This window comes from Oryctolagus cuniculus, chromosome 19 (genome assembly GCF_051225735.1).
Source record: "Oryctolagus cuniculus isolate XC-2025 breed Fujian yellow rabbit chromosome 19, ASM5122573v1, whole genome shotgun sequence".
Taxonomy (NCBI): domain Eukaryota; kingdom Metazoa; phylum Chordata; class Mammalia; order Lagomorpha; family Leporidae; genus Oryctolagus; species Oryctolagus cuniculus.
In genome coordinates this window covers 69266741-69286213 of record NC_142885.1, presented here as the reverse complement: position 1 = coordinate 69286213, position 19473 = coordinate 69266741, and the positions used below count along the sequence as shown (strand labels likewise).

The 19473-nt window shown below is 53.4% G+C and overlaps 1 protein-coding gene across 2 annotated transcripts in view; it reads right to left on the bottom strand.

Moving 5' to 3' along the window:
- TRAP1 (TNF receptor associated protein 1) overlaps nt 1-19473 on the bottom strand; it is a 49733-nt gene that overhangs the window by 20848 nt on the left and 9412 nt on the right. For both annotated transcript variants that reach the window (XM_051836281.3, XM_089321298.1), the window contains exons 2-4: nt 3749-3913; nt 2793-2875; nt 1878-2018 (exon numbers count right to left, since the gene is read on the bottom strand). In XM_051836281.3, the coding sequence (XP_051692241.2) occupies nt 1878-2018; nt 2793-2875; nt 3749-3913 (389 nt within the window). The remainder of the gene's footprint in view (nt 1-1877; nt 2019-2792; nt 2876-3748; nt 3914-19473) is intronic.

The following is a 19473-nucleotide window of genomic DNA, read 5'->3' as shown; positions in this document are numbered from 1 at the left end:
ACTTCAAAAGTTCTTGGCCGGCACCACAGCTCAATAGGCTAATTCTCCGCCTGTGGCGTTGGCACACCGGGTTCTAATCCTGGTCTGGGCGCCAGATTCTGTCCCGGTTGCCCCTCTCTCTGCTGTGGCCCGGGAGGGCAGTGGAGGATGGCCCAAGTGCTTGGGCCCTGTACCCCATGGGAGACCAGGAGAAGTACCTGGCTCCTGGCTTCGGATCAGCGCAGTGCGCTGGCCGCAGCGACCATTGTGGGGTGAACAAACAGAAGGAAGACCTTTCTCTCTGTCTCTCTCTCTCTCACTGTCCACTCTGCCTGTCAAAAAAAAAAAGTTCTAAAAAAACAATGTACAGGGGCTGGTGCCGTGGCAGAGGGTTAAGCCGCCGTCTACAGCACTGGCACCCAATACGCACACCAGTTTGAGTCCCAGCTGCGCTGCTTCTGATCCAGCTCCCTGACAATGTGCCTGGGAAAACAGCAGAAGATGGCCCAAGTACCCTCAACCACGTGGGAGACCCAAATGAAGCTCCTGGCTCCCGCTTCAGCCTGGCCCAGCCCTGGCTGTTGCAGCCATTTGGAGAGTAAACAGCGGATGAAAGAGCTCTCTTTCTCTCTCTCTCTCTTTTTTTTTTTTTTTTTTTTTTGACAGGCAGAGTGGACAGTGAGAGAGAGAGACAGAGAGAAAGGTCTTCCTTTTGCCGTTGGTTCACCCTCCAATGGCCGCCGCGGCCAGCGCGCTGCGGCCGGCGCACCGCGCTGATCCGATGGCAGGAGCCAGGAGCCAGGTGCTTTTCCTGGTCTCCCATGGGGTGCAGGACCCAAGCACCTGGGCCATCCTCCACTGCACTCCCTGGCCACAGCAGAGGGCTGGCCTGGAAGAGGGGCAACCGGGACAGAATCCGGCGCCCCGACCGGGACTAGAACCCGGTGTGCCGGCGCCGCTAGGCGGAGGATTAGCCTAGTGAGCCGCGGCGCCGGCTTTTCTCTCTCTTTTTAACTCTGCCTTTCAAATAAATAATGAAATCTTAAAACAAACCCAAAACCCCCACAAAGTACAGCAAAAAGGGTCAGGTGTTGGGGCCGACACTGTGGCTCAGCGGGTTAAAGCTCCGGTCTGCAGTGCTGGCATCCCATATGGGTGCCGGTTCCAGTCCCGGCTGCTCTTCTTCCAATCCAGCTCTCTGTTATGGCCTGGGAAAGCAGGAGAGGGTGGGCCCCTGCACCCAGGTGGGAGCCCCAGAAGCTCCTGGCTCCTGATCAGCTCAGCTATGGCCACTGCAGCCATCTGGAGGGTGAACCAGCAGATGGAAGACCTCTCCCCTCTCCCTCCCTCCCTCCCTCTGCCGCTCAAATAAATAAATAAATCTCTTTAAAAAAGGGTTGCGGGGGGGGGGGGCAGGTTTAGCCTAGTGGTTAGGATGCTCCTGTCACCCTGTCAGGGCACCTGGTCCCAGCCCAGCCCCAGCCACTGTGGGCATTTAGGGTGTGAGCCAGACCATGAGAGCTTTCTCCCTCGCTTTCTCTAGCACTCACATAAATAAACAAAAACATAGCTGAAAACATTCATAAACCCAGGCAGAACTCCACAGGCAGTATGCACCAGTGTTACCAGCCCCATCTCCGGGTGCTGCAAAGGTTTCCAATTCTGTTTTCTTCGACTTAAGTGTGCTTTCCAAATGCAGGAGCACTCTTTTTACAGCAAACCAAAGCGTTTCCAGGACGTACAGACAGTCAGCGGTCACTCAGAGCCTGGGCGCACCAGAAGGCAGCTGTCACCTCCCCTGAACGGGCGCAGCAGGCCAGGCCCAGTCACCCTGTGCGACCAGTGCCGGCGCCACGAGAAGCTGGCAGCCATGCGCCCCAGCGCTGAGGAGGAGCTACCTGGATGGTGATGGTGCCTTTCTCAGCATCCGTCTGCAAGTGGATCTCCATGTCCGGCAGCGCCTGGCCGCCAGACACAAGCTTGTGCCGCAGTTTCTCCAAGGCATCACTGGCGTTGGAGATCAGCTCCCGTATGAACACCTGCAGGGACAGGGTAGGGGTGAACAACACGGACGACGCACAGTCACCAAACACCAGGTCCCAGGGCACCGAGTCGCCCGTCGTCAAGGCCCCTCCTCTGAACAGCCACTCAGCCTCGGTGGGTGCCTGCACCCTTTCTGTTCTCTCCATCAGCCTGGCTCAGACACTGACAACACGTGGGGGGCCACTTCCTTCCCAACTCCTGTGCAGGAGGACAGAGGAGCCCCGCAGCCATCTCTTGTGTCCCCCAGGGAGGGCCACCAGAAAGCAGAGCCTCCACTGTGACCCGCGGCAGGCGTCCTGGTGCACTCAGGTGCTGTGCGGATGCCCACGTCCCAAACAGAGGGCCAGGGCTGAGTGCCAGCTCCACTCCCAATTCCGGCTTCCTGGGAGGCAACAGATGACGCTCAAGTAACCTGGGTCCCTGCCGCCCCTGTGGGACACCTGGACTCAGTTCCCAGCTCCCAGGTCCGGCCTGGCCCAGGCCCAGCTGCTGCAGACATGTAGGGCGTGAACCCGCAGATGGCAGAGCTGCCTTTGGGATTAATCAATTCAATAAATAACTGGCAAAGTCCAATTAATTCCCAGAGATCTGGCCCAAAAAATCATCTGGACACATTTCTCCACGAAACCCACAGACTTTGGTAGACACTGCTGTGGCTGCTCAGGGTCAGGGCCTGTGGAGGGGGAGCCACAGACCCCTGCAGCTCACCGTTCGGCATTTCCTCGAGTGACAGAAAGGTAGTTGGCTAAAGAACACCAGCAGGCCCATACCTCTTTTTCTGAGTACAAGGAACGAGCAACGATGTCCAAAAGCTTTTTGGTCTCTGCCTGGAACTCGTGTTTGGAAACAGAACCTGGTAATGAATCACAGACGTGGCTTAATTCATATTTTCATGGAAGACCACGCTATGTAACGTCTGCAACATTTTTTAAGAGAATGAACCTAAGAGACACGGACAAACTTGACTTCCCAAAGCACCGTAGTCCTGAGAATCCAGCTGGAGCTCACAACCAGACCCAAGATTTAGTCTCCAAGAAAGTGGTTTGTGGGGTGGTGCTGTGGCGCAGCGGGTTAAAGCCCCGGCCCGCAGCACCGGCATCCCATATGGGCGCTGGTTCAAGTGCCGGCTGCTCCACTTCTGATCTAGCTCTCTGCTACCGCCTGGGAAAGCAGTGGAAGATGGTCCAAGTGCTTGGGCTCCTGCACCCGCATGGGAGACCTGGGAGAAGCTGCTGGCTCCAGATCGGCTCAGCTCCAGCTGCCACGGCCACTTAGGTGGTGAACCAGCGCGTGGAAGACCTCTCTCTGTCTCTCCTTTAAACTCTTTCAAATAAATAAAATAAATTTTTTAAAAAGAAAGTGGTTTCCAAATTTAAAAACCCTAACAAAAAAGAAACCTCGCTTCTCCATGTCGAAGTTCTGCTCTCTCACTTGAACGCCAGCAACAGGCCCACTGGGGACTGGCTCCGAGCCCCGCTCTGGGCTTCTGGGGGAATGGAAACCAACTTCAGACCTCATTCCTGCGGGGCCGGGCCAGCCTCCTGATGGTTAGCAGATGTGCGTGAGTCACCGCGCACCGCGCAGGCCCGCGCCACCAGCAGAGGGCGCGAGGCGCGCGGGGACAGAGCCGGGGCTCCCCGCCGCGACGGAAATGGAGGACGCGTCACTGCCCGTCCCTGCCCTCGGCGCCGGCCGGGAACCCAGGGGCCCGCCCCGGATACGCCACCGTGCACGCTCTCCGTGCTGCGGACGCCGGCCCGCGGGCGCTCCTCGTCCTCGCCCTGCGCCGCGCGTGTGCTCAGCCGCCTGCCCGACGGCGCGCTCCACGCCAGGTGTCGCCGCGGGCCCGGGGACTGCAGCGCCGTCCTCCGAGGACACAGAACGCTTCCTCCTGAAAAGAAAGAACGAGATGAGAATGAGACCGACACTTCGGGAAGGGGCTCGGCAAGGCGCGGACGCGGGCGGGGGAGCCAGGCGAGACCGGTCCGGACTCGGGGTGGGCGTGGACCAAGGTGCACACGGAGCACTGGCCTGGGGCGCTCAGGGCAGGCTCCTCCCACTCCCGCTTTTCACGCGGGGCAGGCTGCGTCCCAGACCCTCTCATCCATCCCACCACACCCCAGCAACAACTCCCTACTCCTCACGGCTGGAGGACAGAGCCGGACCGGTGGGCCTTTAGCCGGGCAGCACCTGCTGTGCTCCCGCCACCACCTCTGGTCCGGCCATCATCACCCTCTCTGCCCCTCCTGGAGTCCAGCAGCTTCCAGGCCTTCGTCCATCCCTCCCACCTCTGCAGTCTTCTCCACTCGTCTGCAAGGGTGGACTCCTGACAGCGAAGGCTTCTGCGTGCATCCCACGCGCAACCCCCATCTGCTGAACACCCCCCACACCTGCAAAACCATGCCTGCTTCCACCCCCACCCAGGGGTGGGGCAGTGCAGCCTACCTGCCCCAAATCCCTTTCTGTGTAAACATTCCATCTCCCTGCGAGTGCAGAGTGGCCATTCTTTCTACTAAACACATGCATTCGTGTGGCCTCAAAGTATCTGACTTGTGCCCAACTGACAGATCTATCAACTGCTTGCATTTTGATATTAAGAACAGTGCTGTGGCACAGTGGGTTAAGCCGCTGCTCTGGCACCGGCACCCCACATCGGAGCACCAGGTTTGAGCCCCGGCTTCTCTGCTTTCTATCCAGCTCCCTACTGGTGCAGCTGGGGAGCAGCAAAAGACGGTCCAAGTGCTTGTGCCCTGGCACCTCAGGGAGGCCAGGATGGCGCTCCCGGCTCCTGGCCTCAGGGAGCCAGCACTCCACAGCCGTGGCTGTCATGTCCATCTGGGGAGCGAGCCAGCAGATGCAAGGGCTCTCTGTCCCTGTCAATCTGTCTGTCAATATATATATATATATATATAGAGAGAGAGAGAGAGAGAGAGAGAGAAGAGAAGAGAAGAGAAGAGAGGAGAGGAGGGGAGGGGAGGGGAGGGGAGGGGAGGGGAGGGGAGGGGAGGGGAGGGGAGGGGAGGGGAGGGGGGAGGGAAGGTAGGAGTTGGTGCGCTCATCGTGTGAGAAACAAGGGGTGCAGGTCAACACCCACGTCCCTATTCCAGTGCGCAGGCAGGTAAACAGGAACCATGGCTGCCACAGCCAAGTGCCAGGAAGCTGTTCTCTCCCAGTTCTGGAGCAGCTGTAGGCAGGGGCAGGTCCCTTTGGAGGCTGAGTGGTCGGTCCCAGCCTCCCATGATCTGCTGGTAGTGACCGACACCCTTGGAAGCGCCCCGGCTGGAAGACACGCCGTCGGATTGCCTGTCAGCACATGGAATCTCCCCCGCGTGCCCTGGCGGCACCCACACCTCGTATGCAGACGCAGGGTAGCCTGGGTTTAGGCTCCACCCTAATCCAACAGGGCCTCATCCTACTGCTCTCCGTCTGCAACGACCATCTTACCACAGGTCACATTCACAGGCGCCCAAGCGTGTGCTTTGGGGGCCCCGGAGCCAAACCACAACAGGTGGGTCACCTAGAAGGTGTGAGGTTAGCCTTCCTGCGGCTGGCGTAAGGAAGTCCCGCAAGCTGGGTGGCCCCATCAGTGGAATCTACCGCCTCACGATTCAGGAGCCCAGAAGCAGAATCCCTAGAGCGAGGCGGGGGCAGGGCCAGTTCCTGCTGAGGCTGTGGACCAGGACCTGCTCCAGCCTCCCGGGCTCCCACTGCCTCCCATGGGTGCTCCCTGGCTGGCAGAGGCCACCCCACCCCACCCCCGGGTCCTCACTGCCTCCCCTCTAGACGTTCAGTCTCCATGGCCAAGCCTCCTCGTTTTACAAGGCTGGGGGCCCAGCCTAACGTGATGGTCTGCAGGCCACGCTGACATCCATAGGTACAGAATTCAACCCAGACCAGGTGAACAGAAAGAAAAGAATAGGAAAAGGAGAGAGGGCAGCCAGGGGAAACAGGCATTTGAGTAAACCCTTTTTGTCCATGGCAGGAGCTAGCAGTGTGGCAAAGTGGGTAAAGCCACTGCCTGCGATGCCAGCATCCCATGTGGGCCCTGGTTTTTGTGTTCCGGCTGCTCCACTTCCAACCCAGCTCTCTGCTAATGGTCTGGGAAAAGCAGCGGAGGATGGCCCAAGTGTTAAGCTCCACCACCCGTGTAGGAGAACAGATAAAGCTCCTCACTCCTGGTTTCAGCCAGGCCCAGCCCTGGCCATTGTGACCATCAGCAGATCTAAGAACTCTGTCTCTCTAACTTTCAAATCAATCAATCAAGCTTTTTAAATAAAGATTTACGTATTTATTTTAGATGCAGAGTTACAGAGACAAAGAGAAAGACAGAGAGGTCTTCCATCTGCCATTTCACTCCCCAAATGGCCCCAACAGCCAGAGATGGGCTGATCTGAAGCCAGAAGCTTCTTGGGGTCTCCCAGGTGTAGGAGCCCCATCATCTGGGCCATCTTCTACTGCTTTCTCAGGCCTTTAGCAGAGAGCTGGATCGGAGGAGGAGCAGCCAGGATACGAAATGGTGCCTCTGGTGCCTCATGGGGAGGCTTAGCCCACTACACCACAGCACCAGCCCCAATAAATAAATCTTCAAAACAAAAACCATAGCAGTACATTTCACTTCCCAAAAGTGAGTCATCAAAACTGGAGGGGGGGGCAGGTGGGAGAGGGGCGATGCTGTGGCGTAGCGAGTAAAGCCGGCGCCTACAGTACTGGCATCCCATATGGGCGCTGATTTGAGTCCCTGCTGCTCCGCTTCTGATCCAGCTCTCTGCTGTGGCCTGGGAAAACAGTAGAAGATGGCCCAAGTCCTTGGGCCCTGCACCCACAAGGGAGACCTGGAAGAAGCTCCTGGCTTCGGATTGGCTCAGTTCCGGCCATTGTAGCCAATTGGGGAGTGAACCAGCAGATGGAAGACCTCTCTCTCTCTAACTCTTTCAAATAAATAAATCTTTAAAACAAACAAACAAAAAGCCAAGGTGTGCAGAAGATGGAATATGAGCAGTAGCAGGTGTGCCTGAGTGTTAGGCAAATCTGAAAGAAGACAGAACTAAGAGAGCAGAAAACTTCGGGAAGGAAGCAGGAGGACTGTGTTCCTGGGGGACATTTTTCAGCATTCTGGGAAGGCTCTGTGCAGCCACTAAGATGACCCCCACTAGACAGGCAGCTCCTAGACAGGCAGGCAGCTACTAGACAGGCAGCTACTAGACAGGTAGCTACTAGTCATACAGGCAGCTCCTAGACAGGCAGGCAGCTACTAGACATACAGGCAGCTACTAGACAGGTAGCTACTAGTCATACAGGCAGCTCCTAGACAGGCAGGCAGCTACTAGACATACAGGCAGCTACTAGACAGGCAGCTACTAGTCATACAGGCAGCTCCTAGACAGGCAGGCAGCTACTAGTCATACAGGCAGCTACTAGACATATAGGCAGCTACTAGACAGGCAGGCAGCTACTAGTCAGGATCAGCTCAAGAGACAGGGACGGACAGAGTTCTCAGTGTGAACCTGTAAGCTTCACACACGTGGGCTGGACACACAACTCGGCATGCAAGTTTGTGTATGTGTGCATGACCGCACCCCAGCTGGGGAGAGGGACTGTCCCCAAGCTGTCCTAGGGTTAGCACCCCGGGTGGTACCGGGATGGGCTGGCCACCTGGCTGGCAGTCAGATCTTGCCTTACAAATCATTCCCCATTCTCTGGTAAAAGGAAGGAGGGCAACCTGGAGAACACACAGGCTGAGCCTGGAGGGCAGGCGGGGCGGTGCAGCCGTTTAACCACCGCTTGGGACGCCTGCGTCTCAGACTGGAGGGTCTGGATTTGAGTCCTGGTCACCCTCCAACCCAGCTTCCTGCTTGTGAGCACCCTGAGAGGCGTCAGGTCCCTGTCACCCATGTACAAGACCCAGACTGAGCTGGAAGCTCCTAGCTGTGGCCTGGCCCAGCCCTGGCCTGTGGGCATCAGAGGCGCAAAGGAAGATCCGTTTCTCTGCTTTTCAAATAAAATGAAAATGAATTTAAAAAATGTTTAAGTTTCAAACAGAAAAGTGGCAGCCTAAGGAGTGTTTTATGTGTCAGTCATTTATGCCAAACACGTCTAGAAGAGGGACCGTCAGGTCCAGGATTACCCATGTTAAACCGTGGTGGAGAACTCCATCAGTCTGCATCCCCCAGCAGCAATGCTCTGCCGAGTAGCGGTAAAGCCGTTGCCAGCAGTGCCGGCATCCCATATGGGCGCCGGTTCGAGTCCCGGCTGCTCCACTTCGATCCAGCTCTCTGCTATGGCCTGGGAAAGCAGCAGAGGATGGGCCAAGTCCTTGGGTCCCTGCACCCGCGTGGGAGACCCAGAAGAAGCTCCTGGCTTCCACATAGCCCAGCCCCAGCCGATGGGGCCGTTTGGGCAAGTGAACCAGTGGATGGAAGACCTCTCTCTCTCTCTCTGGCTCTACCTCTCTCCGTAACTTATCAAACAAATAAAAAATAAATCTTTTTTAAAAAGTATTTATTTATCTGAGAGAGATAAAGATAGGAGGAGGGGCAGGACACTGAGCCCCCTCGACTGGTTCACTCACACTGGACTGGACTGGCGCTAGGAGCCGGGAACTCAACCCAGGTCTCATGCAGGGCTGGCTGCCCCACCATCCGTCATCTGTGGCCTCCCAGGGACTGCAGGAAGCTGGGGTCAGACAAGAGACAGGGTGCCTCAACCACCAGGCCAGAAGCTCACCGCTCAGAACAGCTGTGAAAGGATCTAAGATATCATCCATGAGGGCACTGTGTGTAATTCCCCATCGTTGCGAAAGGGGAAGAAAGAGAAGAAATCAGCAGTTCAGTTTCCAACCAGGACTTCAGGACAATGGCACCATAATCACAGCAGCGGGCAGCCCTGCAGAGACCTGACTTGGGTTAGCTCAACTTTGGACAATGGCTTCAAGATTAACCACCAGTGCACCCCATCTGCCTGCACGAGGTATCAGACACACTCCCCCACATGCCCGTCTTCACATTCACCGACGGCCTCAGGAGAAACCACAGACCCCATCCCAGGCTACAACTTCTCAGATTATCTGCTGGCCAGGGGTCCCACAGAGGGGAAGCACCGACAGCCGACAGTCGGAGCACAGCACCACTCAGGCACACAGTACTCCACCTGCGGCTTCCCCAGCCCGGGCGCTGCCCTTCTTTCCTGCTGAACTGTGGGAGGACTGGCTGCCCCCTCCGCCAGCCCCTGCCCCCTGCAGTCCACAGCAATCTATTCCGATCAGGAGTCCAGCACTCACGTTCGGCACTGCTCTGCCCATTGTAGCCATCTGGGCAGTCAACCAGTGGATAGAAGGCCTCGCTCGCTCGCTCGCTCGCTCATAGTTAGACACCTTTCTTAGGGCCTCTAACAATGACTCTGTCCTTGGTTTTGGATCCTGTACGTTTAAACTGCTCGTTAGATTTTCTCCAGACTTGACGAAGTAAAATTCTAAGTGGCCACGCACGTGAAACCTCGGATGGAAGCAGCTTCTGCAAGCCGGCATCTCCCTGGAACAGCCCGCTCCTGCTGGAACCCTGCCTTGACCCCCTTCCCAAGACGGCCCTATTCAGCATGAAGCAGCCAGAGCGGTCGTCACCCAGGTGCCCCTAACACAAGTTAGGGTTTCAATCTTCTGGAGGTGGGAATGTGAGGAGTCAAATGGGTACTAGGCAGTCAGGGTGGTCCCTGGTAGAAATTTGGAGTATCGAGGTGCCTGCTACTCCAAAAAGGTTATCTTTAGCAGCTCAAAGTGTCCTGCTTCCTTAGGAATATTTAAATTTACAAATTTACCATGAGCATATCACGGGAGTGGTGATTTCTGCCCCCCCCCCCCTTCTGGAGGTTGTTTTTTTCATCATAACATCATAAGCAAGCCAGACAGGATGGAGAACTGTGAATCAGGTCTTTTGCTGCGTCTGTCCCCATCTTGAGTAAGTTTGGTCCCCAGTGTCATGGAGTTCTTTGGGTCTTCCTCTCTTGGAACCCTCCCTTTGCTGCTCTGGCAGAGGCTTCCAACTTGAATAAACCCTACTTTACTTAAAAGGGGGGGGGGGGCGCTGTGGCACAGTGGTTAATGCCCGGTTCTGAAGCACCAGCATCCGATATGGGCAGTGGTTCAAGTCCTGGCTGCTCCACTTCCGATCCAGCTCTCTGCTATGGCCTGGGAAAGCAGAAGAAGATGGCCCAAGTCCTTGGGCCCCTGCACCCGCCTGGGAGACCTGGGAGAAGCTCCTGGCTCCTATCGGACTGAATTATGCTACAAAGCAGAACAGCTAAAAGAATCTTCAAAGACCACAGAAACGAAAAATATACAGGTTTACTGGACAATTCTAGGACACCACAGCTGAAGTGTGGGATGGGGCTGCAATCGCCAGCCTCGGGACTGGTGGTGGGGTGACCACTGCAAACCCAGTGACCCCTGAAGGATAACAATTAAATACTGACCAAGTCCGCACCAAGACATCTGACAGCCTGGATGAAACAATTTATCCAAAGTGACAGAAGACAAAACAGAAAATCTTAACTGCTTTATATCTAACAAAGAACATGAATTTGTTTATAAAAATATTTCCACGGGGCCAGCCTCGTGGTATAGGGGTAAAGTCGCTGCAACGCCAACATCCCATATGAGCACCAGTTTGAGTCCTGGCTTCTGATTCAGCCCCTGCATATGTGCTTGGGAGAACAGCTCAAGAACTTGGGCCCCTGACAGCCACACGGAAGACCCGGCTGAAGTCCCAGGCTCCTAGCTTGGCCTGGCCCAGCCCTGGCTGTTGTGACCACTTGGGGAGTGACCAGCACATGGAAGATTTCGCCCTCTAACTCTGCCTTTCAAATAAATAGATAAATCTTTTTAAAAAATATTTCTATGAGGGGAACAGAGCTGTGGCAGTGGGTTAACGCCCTGGTCTGAGGTGCTAGCACCCCAGATGGGCACCGGTTCAAGACCCGGCTGCTCCACTTCCGATCCAGCTCTCTACTATGGCCTGGGAAAGCAGTAGAGGATGGCCCAAGTCCTTGGGCCCCTGTACCCACGTGGGAGACCCGGAAGAAGCTCCTGGCTCCGGATTGGCACAGCTCCAGCCGTTGTGGCCCATTGGGGAGTGAACCATCAGATGGAAGATCTCTCTCTCTGCCTCTCCTCTCTCTGACTTTCAAATAAATAAATCTTTAAAAATATATATATTTCTGGGGCTGGCGCTGTGGCACAATGGGTTAACGCCCTGGCCTGAAGCGCCAGCATCCCATATGGGCACTGGTTCTAGTCTCCTTCTGATCCAGCTCTCTGTTGTGGCCTGGGATAGCAGTGCAAGATGCCCCAAGTACTTGGACCCCTGCACCCACGTGGGAGACCTGGAAGAAGCTCCTGGCTCCTGATTGGCGCAGCTCTAGCCGTTGCAGCCATCTGGGGAGTGAACCAGCGGATGGAAGACCACTCTCTGCTTCTCTGTGTGACTCTGACTTTCGAATAAATAAATAAATCTTTAACAAAAAATATATTTCTATGAATAAAATTCTAGAATTAGAATACTGAAAAATTCTGTCAAACCATGAAGAAGATATAATTCAGATCTTACACTAAGTCTTTCAAAAAATAAAAAACAGGGAATATTTTACCACAAGTTTTGAGAACAGCATAAGCTTAATATCAAAACCCAACAAATGGGGCTGGTGTTCTGGCGTAGCTGGTTAAGCCTCTGGCTGCAATGCCAGCATCCCATATGGGCAATGGTTCAAGTCTCAGCTGTTCCACTTCCCACCCAGCTCCCTGCTAATGCACCTGAGAAAGCAGCAAAAAGATGGCCCAAGTGCTTGGGCCCCTGCACCCATGTGGGAGACCAGGAGAAGCTCCTGGCTCCTGGCCTTGGCCTGGTCCAGCCCCAGCTGCTGCATTGGGGAGTAAACCAACAGATGTAGTAAGATCTCACTGTACCCGCCCCACCCTGTTACACTGACTTTCAAGTAAATAAATAAATCCTTAAAAAAAGAAAAGAAAAACCAACAAAGATGCAACACACACAAACAGAAACGACAGACCAGTATCTCTCACAGATGGAGACATAGAGGCCCTTAATAAAATATCAGCAAAAGAAATCCATAAAGACATAAAACTGGTAACACAGCAAGACCAAGTTTCGTTTAACAGCCCACAAATCAGAAAATGAACTCGATCACATCCCACAGTTGCAGAATAAACAGCACAACCAGGTCAGAACCAAGAAGCAGCCGAGCAGTGGATGCCGAGCCGTGGGGACAGCGGTCACTGGGGGATGTAGGCCAACACTCTCAGATTTTCTGATTTTTCAAAGGATACAAGAAGCTTAAATATTTATATGAAATCTTCCAACTCTCAATGTTGCTAATTTTTAATGTGTGGACCAAACAAAATGTGTACGGTCCAGAGTCAGCCCACAGCTGCTGTGTGCAACTCTCCTTAACCTAGAAGTGATGCCTGGGAGAAGGTTCACCCACAAAGATCAAGGCTTCAAAGTCATCTCCTGTTTGGTAGAAACAAATAAGGTAATATATCTTTTCTTTTTTTCCCACTTATTTGAAAGGCAGAGAGACAGAGATTTTCCATCCACTGGCTAACTCCCCAAATGCCTCCAATGGCCAAGGCCAAGCTGAGATAAAGCCAAGAGTCCAGAACTCAATGTGTGTGGCAGGGACCCGACTACGTGAACCATCAGCACCGGCTCTCAGGGTCTGCGTCAGCAGGAAGCTGCGGTGAGGAGCTAGAGCTAAGAGTCAAACCCAGCTCCAAGCCCCGATGCAAACATCTCAGCGCTGGGAAAAGCACCTGCCCCAAGGCGATACATTTGACTCCATTAAAATGAAGACCTTCCTTTCATCAGAGAGGGATACACACTGTGGACCAGGACGAGTGAAACAGGGAGACACAGCCTGGAAGACCACGTTGGCAACGTGTACTACTAACTGGAAAAGGACTAACTGACAAAAGAATAAAAGATTAACTTCCATAAAGAAACCTACAACACAGTAAGAACAAGTCAACCAGTCCAGAAGAAAAAACAGGCAAAAAACATGAACAGCATTTCACAGCAAAGAACACAAATGGCCAATAAACCACAAAAGACGCTGAACTTCATGAGTAATCAATTAAGTGCAATTAAGATCATAACAAAACATCTGTGCATAACCATCACACTGACAAATGCTTTACCAGCCTGAAAGCACCATGTGGTGCAGAGGGACCCCCGGCGTGGGAACAGTCGCAGTTGGTAGCATCGCGACCTAACCCCAGCCATCGCCTCCAAGCCAGGGGCCCTGGAGAAGCAGGTGCACCTGCAAGGTGGGATGCACCGCACACACCAACAGGTGATTCTAGAAGCTCTCACTGCAAGTAACCCACCCCTAACAACAAGACAGAGAACTAGGCCGGTGCCGCAGCTCACTAGGCTAATCCTCCACCTGCGGCGCCGGCACACCAGGTTCTAGTCCCGGTCGGGGCGCCGGATTCTGTCCCGGTTGCCCCTCTTCCAGGCCAGCCCTCTGCTGTGGCCAGGGAGTGCAGTGGAGGATGGCCCAAGTGCTTGGACCCTGCACCCCATGGGAGACCAGGAGAAGCACCTGGCTCCTGCCATCGGATTAGCGCGGTGCGCCGGCCGCAGCGGCCATTGGAGGGTGAACCAACAGAAAAGGAAGACCTTTCTTTCTGTCTCTCTCTCTCACTGTCCACTCTGCCTGTCAAAAAAAAAAAAAAAAAAAAAAGACAGAGAACTGAGTTACAGAAGAGTCTCATGCAGTGGACGGTAACAACAATGACACAGATGATCTTTCAGTCATAACATGGTCTCCCGAAGCTGCACACGTACTTTACCCATTTTCTGATATTTATCTCATCTTTAACCACATTCGGAGACAAGATGTCACTTAACACTCACCATGCCCACAAAGATGACAATGGCCCAAGAACACCCCACATGGCATGTCGACTTGAATGATGCCATGTGGCGCAGCTCTTTTTCAAATGATTTTTAGTTTATTTATTGAGAGGCAAAGCTACAACAAGAGTGAGAAAGGTCTTCCTTCCACTGGTTCATTTCCCAAATGGCTGAAATGGCTGGAGCAAACTGATCCAAGGCCAAGAGCTTCTTCTATGTCTCCCACATGGGTGCGGGGGCCCAAGCACTTGGGCCATCTTCCACTGCCTTCCTAGCCCACGAGCAGAGAGCTGAATTGGAGGAGCAGCAGCCGGGACACAAACTGGCACACACATGGGATGCCGGCACCACAGGCAGAGGCTTAGCTTACTATGCCACAGCACTGGCCCCTCGGCGCAGCTCTAGTTGAAAGTAATCCTGCATTTCAACAAGGCGGGCACAGTAGTTCCATTCAGGTGCATGCAGAAACCATGGTCCATCAACACACAGGAGAAAGCTGGGAAAGCTATGCAGCTACAGCATGGGCACAGACAAAGCTAAGAAACCACAAGGCTGGGGCTGGCACTGTGGCGTAGTAGGTTCATCCTTGCCTGCGGTGCCGGCATCCCATATGGGCACTGGTTCTAGTCCCGGCTGCTCCTTTTCCAATCCAGCTCTCTGCTACCGCCTGGGAAAGCAGTAGAAGACGGCCCAAGTGCTTGGGCTCCTGCACCCCTGTGGGAGACCCAGAAGAAGCTCCTGGCCCCTGGCTTTGGATTGGTGTAGGTACAGCCATTGTGGCCATTTGGAGAGTGAACCAAAGGAAGGAAAGCCTTTCTGTCTCTACCTCTCACTGTCTGTAACTCTCTCAAATAAATAAATAAAAATCTTAAAAAAAAAAAGAAAAGAAAAGAAAAGAAAACCACCACCAACACAAGTCTGACCAGAACAATCAGGTCGGGAGCTGGTGCCGCGGCATAGCGGTTACACTGCTGCTAGCAATGCCGGCATCCCGTCCTGGAGTGCAATTCAAGTCCCGGCTGCACTGCTTCCAATCCAGCTCTCTGCTAACATCTCCCAGGAGGCAGGAGATGATGGCTCAAGTGCCTGGATTCCTGACACCCTTGTGGGAGACCCACATGGAGCTCCAGGCTCTTATTGGCCTGGCCCAGCAGCCACTGTTGTGCGCATTTGAAAAGTGAACTAGTGGATCGGAGGTCTCTGTGACTCTGCATTTCAAGTAGATGAAAAATGTCTTTAAAAAAGTCACAAAAGGGGCCAGCGCCGTGGCGCACTAGGTTAATTCTCCGCCTGTGGCACCGGCATCCCATATGGGCACTGGGTTCTAGTCCCGGTTGCTCCTCTTCCTGTCCAGCTCTCTGCTGTGGCCTGGGAAGGCAGTGGAGGATGGCCTGAGTCCTTGGGCCCCCGCACCCACATGGGAGACCTGAAGAAGCTCCTGGCTCCTGGCTTCAGATCAGCACAACTCCAGCCGTTGTGGCCATTTGAGGAGTGAACCAGCGGAGGGAAGACCTTTCTGTCTCTCTCACTGTCTGTAACTCTGTCAAATAAATAAATAAAAATCTTAAAAAAAAAAAAAAAGTCACAGAACACACAACTCCAGTGTTTGCAGATGCACATTACATGCAAGTTTGTATTCACGCACTTGTGCAGACACATAAAGGAAGGAAGGGACCAGCACTGTGGCACACTGGGTTATGCCGGAGCTTGCGATGCCGACATCCACTTTAGTTTTTCCAAAGGGAGATTATTTTAAAGGATAAATATGTTTGAACTGTATTTAAATGCTTAATCTGCCTGATGCTCAGTCTGTAGGTTTTAGTGTTATATTAATGTTTTACCCAATAACCTACTCACAACTCCCCCACCTGCAGGCAGTGTGTGTGTGCCCAGAAAACCTCACAGAATCAGTCAGAAAACTCCTACAACAGCAAAAACAATCTAGCACAGAGGCAGAGTACAGAATTTCTGCACAAACATCAACCGCCATTCTACGCAGAAAACACCAACGGAGAGGCCAGCGCCATGGCACAGAAGATTAAGCCTGCATCTACCGTTCTGGCATCCCATATGAGCACCAGTTTGAGTCCGGGCTGCTCCACTTCCAATCCAACATCCTGCTGATGCACTTGGGGAAATGGCAGAAGACGGGTCAAGTGTTCAGGTCCCTGCACCCACATGGGAGACCCAGAAGCTTCTGGCCCAGCTCCAGTTGTTGTGGCCATTTGGGGAGTGACCCAGTGGATGGAAAAATCTCTCTGTGTCTCCCTCATCTGTAACTCTACCTCTTAAATAAATAAAAATCTTAAAAAAAGAAAAACAACTAGGAAGCACTATCAAGGGCCAAGGACAGCTACTACATCTGCATTTGTGACAGCTCAGGACAGTTAGGCAGCCTACACACTCACTGGCATGGTAATAATAATTATATGTATGAGGCAGCCCATATGGGATGGGTTTTGATGTTAAATCATCTAATGGAAAAACCTAAACGCAAAACACTGGTTTATAGAAGCCACCAAGGTACTGAAACACATACATGCATGCATGTGAGTGTACACATGTGTGCATGCTTCTATCCTCATGTGCCAGGTAGATCCCTGCCAGGACACCAAAGACACCAGCGTGGGGGCTGCCGGGGGTGGGATGGTGCCCGAGGCCCGGCAGTAAGAGACAGGCTCTCACTGCATACGCCTTTCCATCCTCTGACCTTTATACTATGTGCATCAGTAACCAATGTATAAAACAGCTTATTCATAAAACTATTTAGAAAAACTGCATAGTGTCAAAAAAATACTTTAGGGCCGGCGCCACGGCTCACTAGGCTAATCCTCTGCCTAGCGGCGCCGGCACACCGGGTTCTAGTCCCGGTCGGGGCGCCGGATTCTGTCCCGGTTGCCCCTCTTCCAGGCCAGCTCTCTGCTGTGGCCCGGGAGTGCAGTGGAGGATGGCCCAGGTCCTTGGGCCCTGCACCCCATGGGAGACCAGGAGAAGCACCTGGCTCCTGCCATCGGATCAGCGCGGTGCGCCGGCTGCAGCGGCCATTGGAGGGTGAACCAACAGAAGGAAGACCTTTCTCTCTGTCTCTCTCTCACTGTCCACTCTGCCTGTAAAAAATAAATAAATAAATAAATAAAATTCTTTAAAAATGTAATAGAAGGGCTGGTTTTGTAGCACAGGTTAAGCTGCCGCCTGCAGTGCCAGCATCCCATATGGGTACCAGGACCGAGCCCCGGCTGCTCCACTTCCAATACGGCTCCCTGCTAATGCACCCAGGAGAGCAGCACACGTGGGAGACCGGGATGGAGTCCCAGGCTCCTGGCTTCGGCCTGGCTCAGCCCCAGCAGCTGCAGCCATTTGGGGAATGAACCAGTGGATGGAAGATCTGTTTCCTTCTCTTTCTATAACTCTGTCAAAAAAAATTTTTTTTACTAGAAACATAAAACACATTTACAAAAGAAAACAGCTTGGGAAATGTTCTTGAATAGTAGGAATAAATATTAAAAACGGCAAGTTTCCTCTTAATGCATTTTTTAAATAGTACTTTCATATGCTTGAAAGGGAGTGGGGTAGGGAAAGGAGATCTTTTTTTTTAAACATATAATGTTTCTCTCTAACTTGATAATCTGAATTACAGAGGCGAGGCAGAGAGAGCTATCTTCTACCCACTGGTTCACTTCCCAAATGGCCACAATGGTCAGGGCCGTGCCAGGCTGAAGGCAGAAGCCAGAAGCTTCATTTGGGACTCCCATGTGGGTGCAGAGACCGAGGCACTTGGACCATTCTCTGCTGCTTTCCCGAGCGCATTAGCAAGGAGCTGGATCGAAAGTGGAGCAGGGGCCAGCACTGTTGTGCACAGCGGGTATAGCTGCCGCCTGCAATGTCAGCTTCCCATATGGGTGCTGGTTCAAGTTCCGGCTGCTCCACTTCCAATTCAGCTCTCTGCTATGGATTGGGAAACCAGTGGAAAATGGCCCAAGTCCTTGGGTCCCCGCACCTGCGTGGGAGACCCAGAAGCAGCTCGTAGCTTTGGATCGGTACAGCTCCAGCGGATGGAAGACCTCTCTCTATTAACCCTGCCTTTCAAATAAATAAATCTTTAAAAAGTGGAGCAGCCAGAACTTGAACAGGTGCTGCAGATGGTGGCCCCCAGAGAGATCTTTTATCCTCTGGTTCACTTCCCAGATGTCAGTAGAAGCCAGGAGCCAGGTCTTACATGGGTGGCAGGAACTCAAGTACCTGAACCATCTTCCGGAGCCTCCCAGGATGCAACAGGAAGCTGGTTCAGCAGCTAAGTGGTCTGGGCATGAGTCTATATTTTTAACATGATCCCAATAAAAATCCAAAAGAGATTTTTAAAAAAACTACTCAAATTGATTCTACAGTTCACATGGAACAAACATGTTTAAAAAGCTAAGAAAATTAAGGGGAACAGTGAGGGTGTACTGTTATCAACAAATCTTCAAGCACATTAACGTAAAGCTGTAGTATTAAAATTGACTTCCTCTTACTAAACCAAAACAAAATCCAGATAAACAGTAAAATGAAACTAAAAGCTAACAGTATTGAGAAGACTGCGATGGTTAACAAAATGGCTTTGCTGAGATAGAATTCACACACCGTAAACCTCGCCCGTGCGAATAAAGTGTAGTTTGGCACATGCTGTGGCCCAGGCGACTCAGCCACTGCCTGGAACGCCGGCATCCGCTCTCGGAGTGCTGGTTCAGGTACAGGCCATGACGCCTCCAATCAAGCTCCCGGCTCATGCGCCTGCGAGGCAGGGGTGATGGCCCTGCCACCTGCATGGGAGACCCGGATGCAGTTCCTGGCTCCTGACCCTGGCCTAGCCTAATCCTGGCTATTGCAGGCCTTTGGGGAGTCAACAAGTGGAGGGCGACCTCTCTGTCACCCTGCCTTTCAAATGATAAATAAGTCTTTTTGAAACTGTACATTTCAGCAGCTTTTGGTAAATTCACAAAGTGCACAACGTCACACTAATTCGGAGCACTTCCATCACCCCGCTGCCCTGCCTGCCTCGGCACTCCCCACCCCTCCCCCACGGCTCTCAGCAACCCCTCGCCCTCTGCCCAGGGACTCGTCGTTCCGGGCACCTTGCACAAAGGGGACCGCCAACACGCCGTCCCGTGTCTGCTCTCACTCGGCTGGGCTCCCAGGTTTCGACACCGTTGCAGGCTGAGTGACACTGCAGTGTGCAGGCAGACTAAGCCTGCCTTTCCACTCACCACCTGACCAGCCACTGGGGTGCTCCCGCTCTGCGGTGGACAACCCGGCTGTCTTCACGTTCTGGCTGAACAACGCTGCGGCGAGGTTCACGCACGCTGTGTGTGCACGTGCTCTCCTCTCTCCTGGGCGCATGTCTAGGCGTGGAACTGCTGGTACCGCGGCACCTCTAGGCTGACCTGTCGGAGGAGCTCCAGCAGTGGGGCTGAGGCTTCCGAGTTCTCCACACCCGTGCCTGTTTCCTGCCGTCACGCTGGGAGGTGTGAAGCGGCATCTCACAACGCTA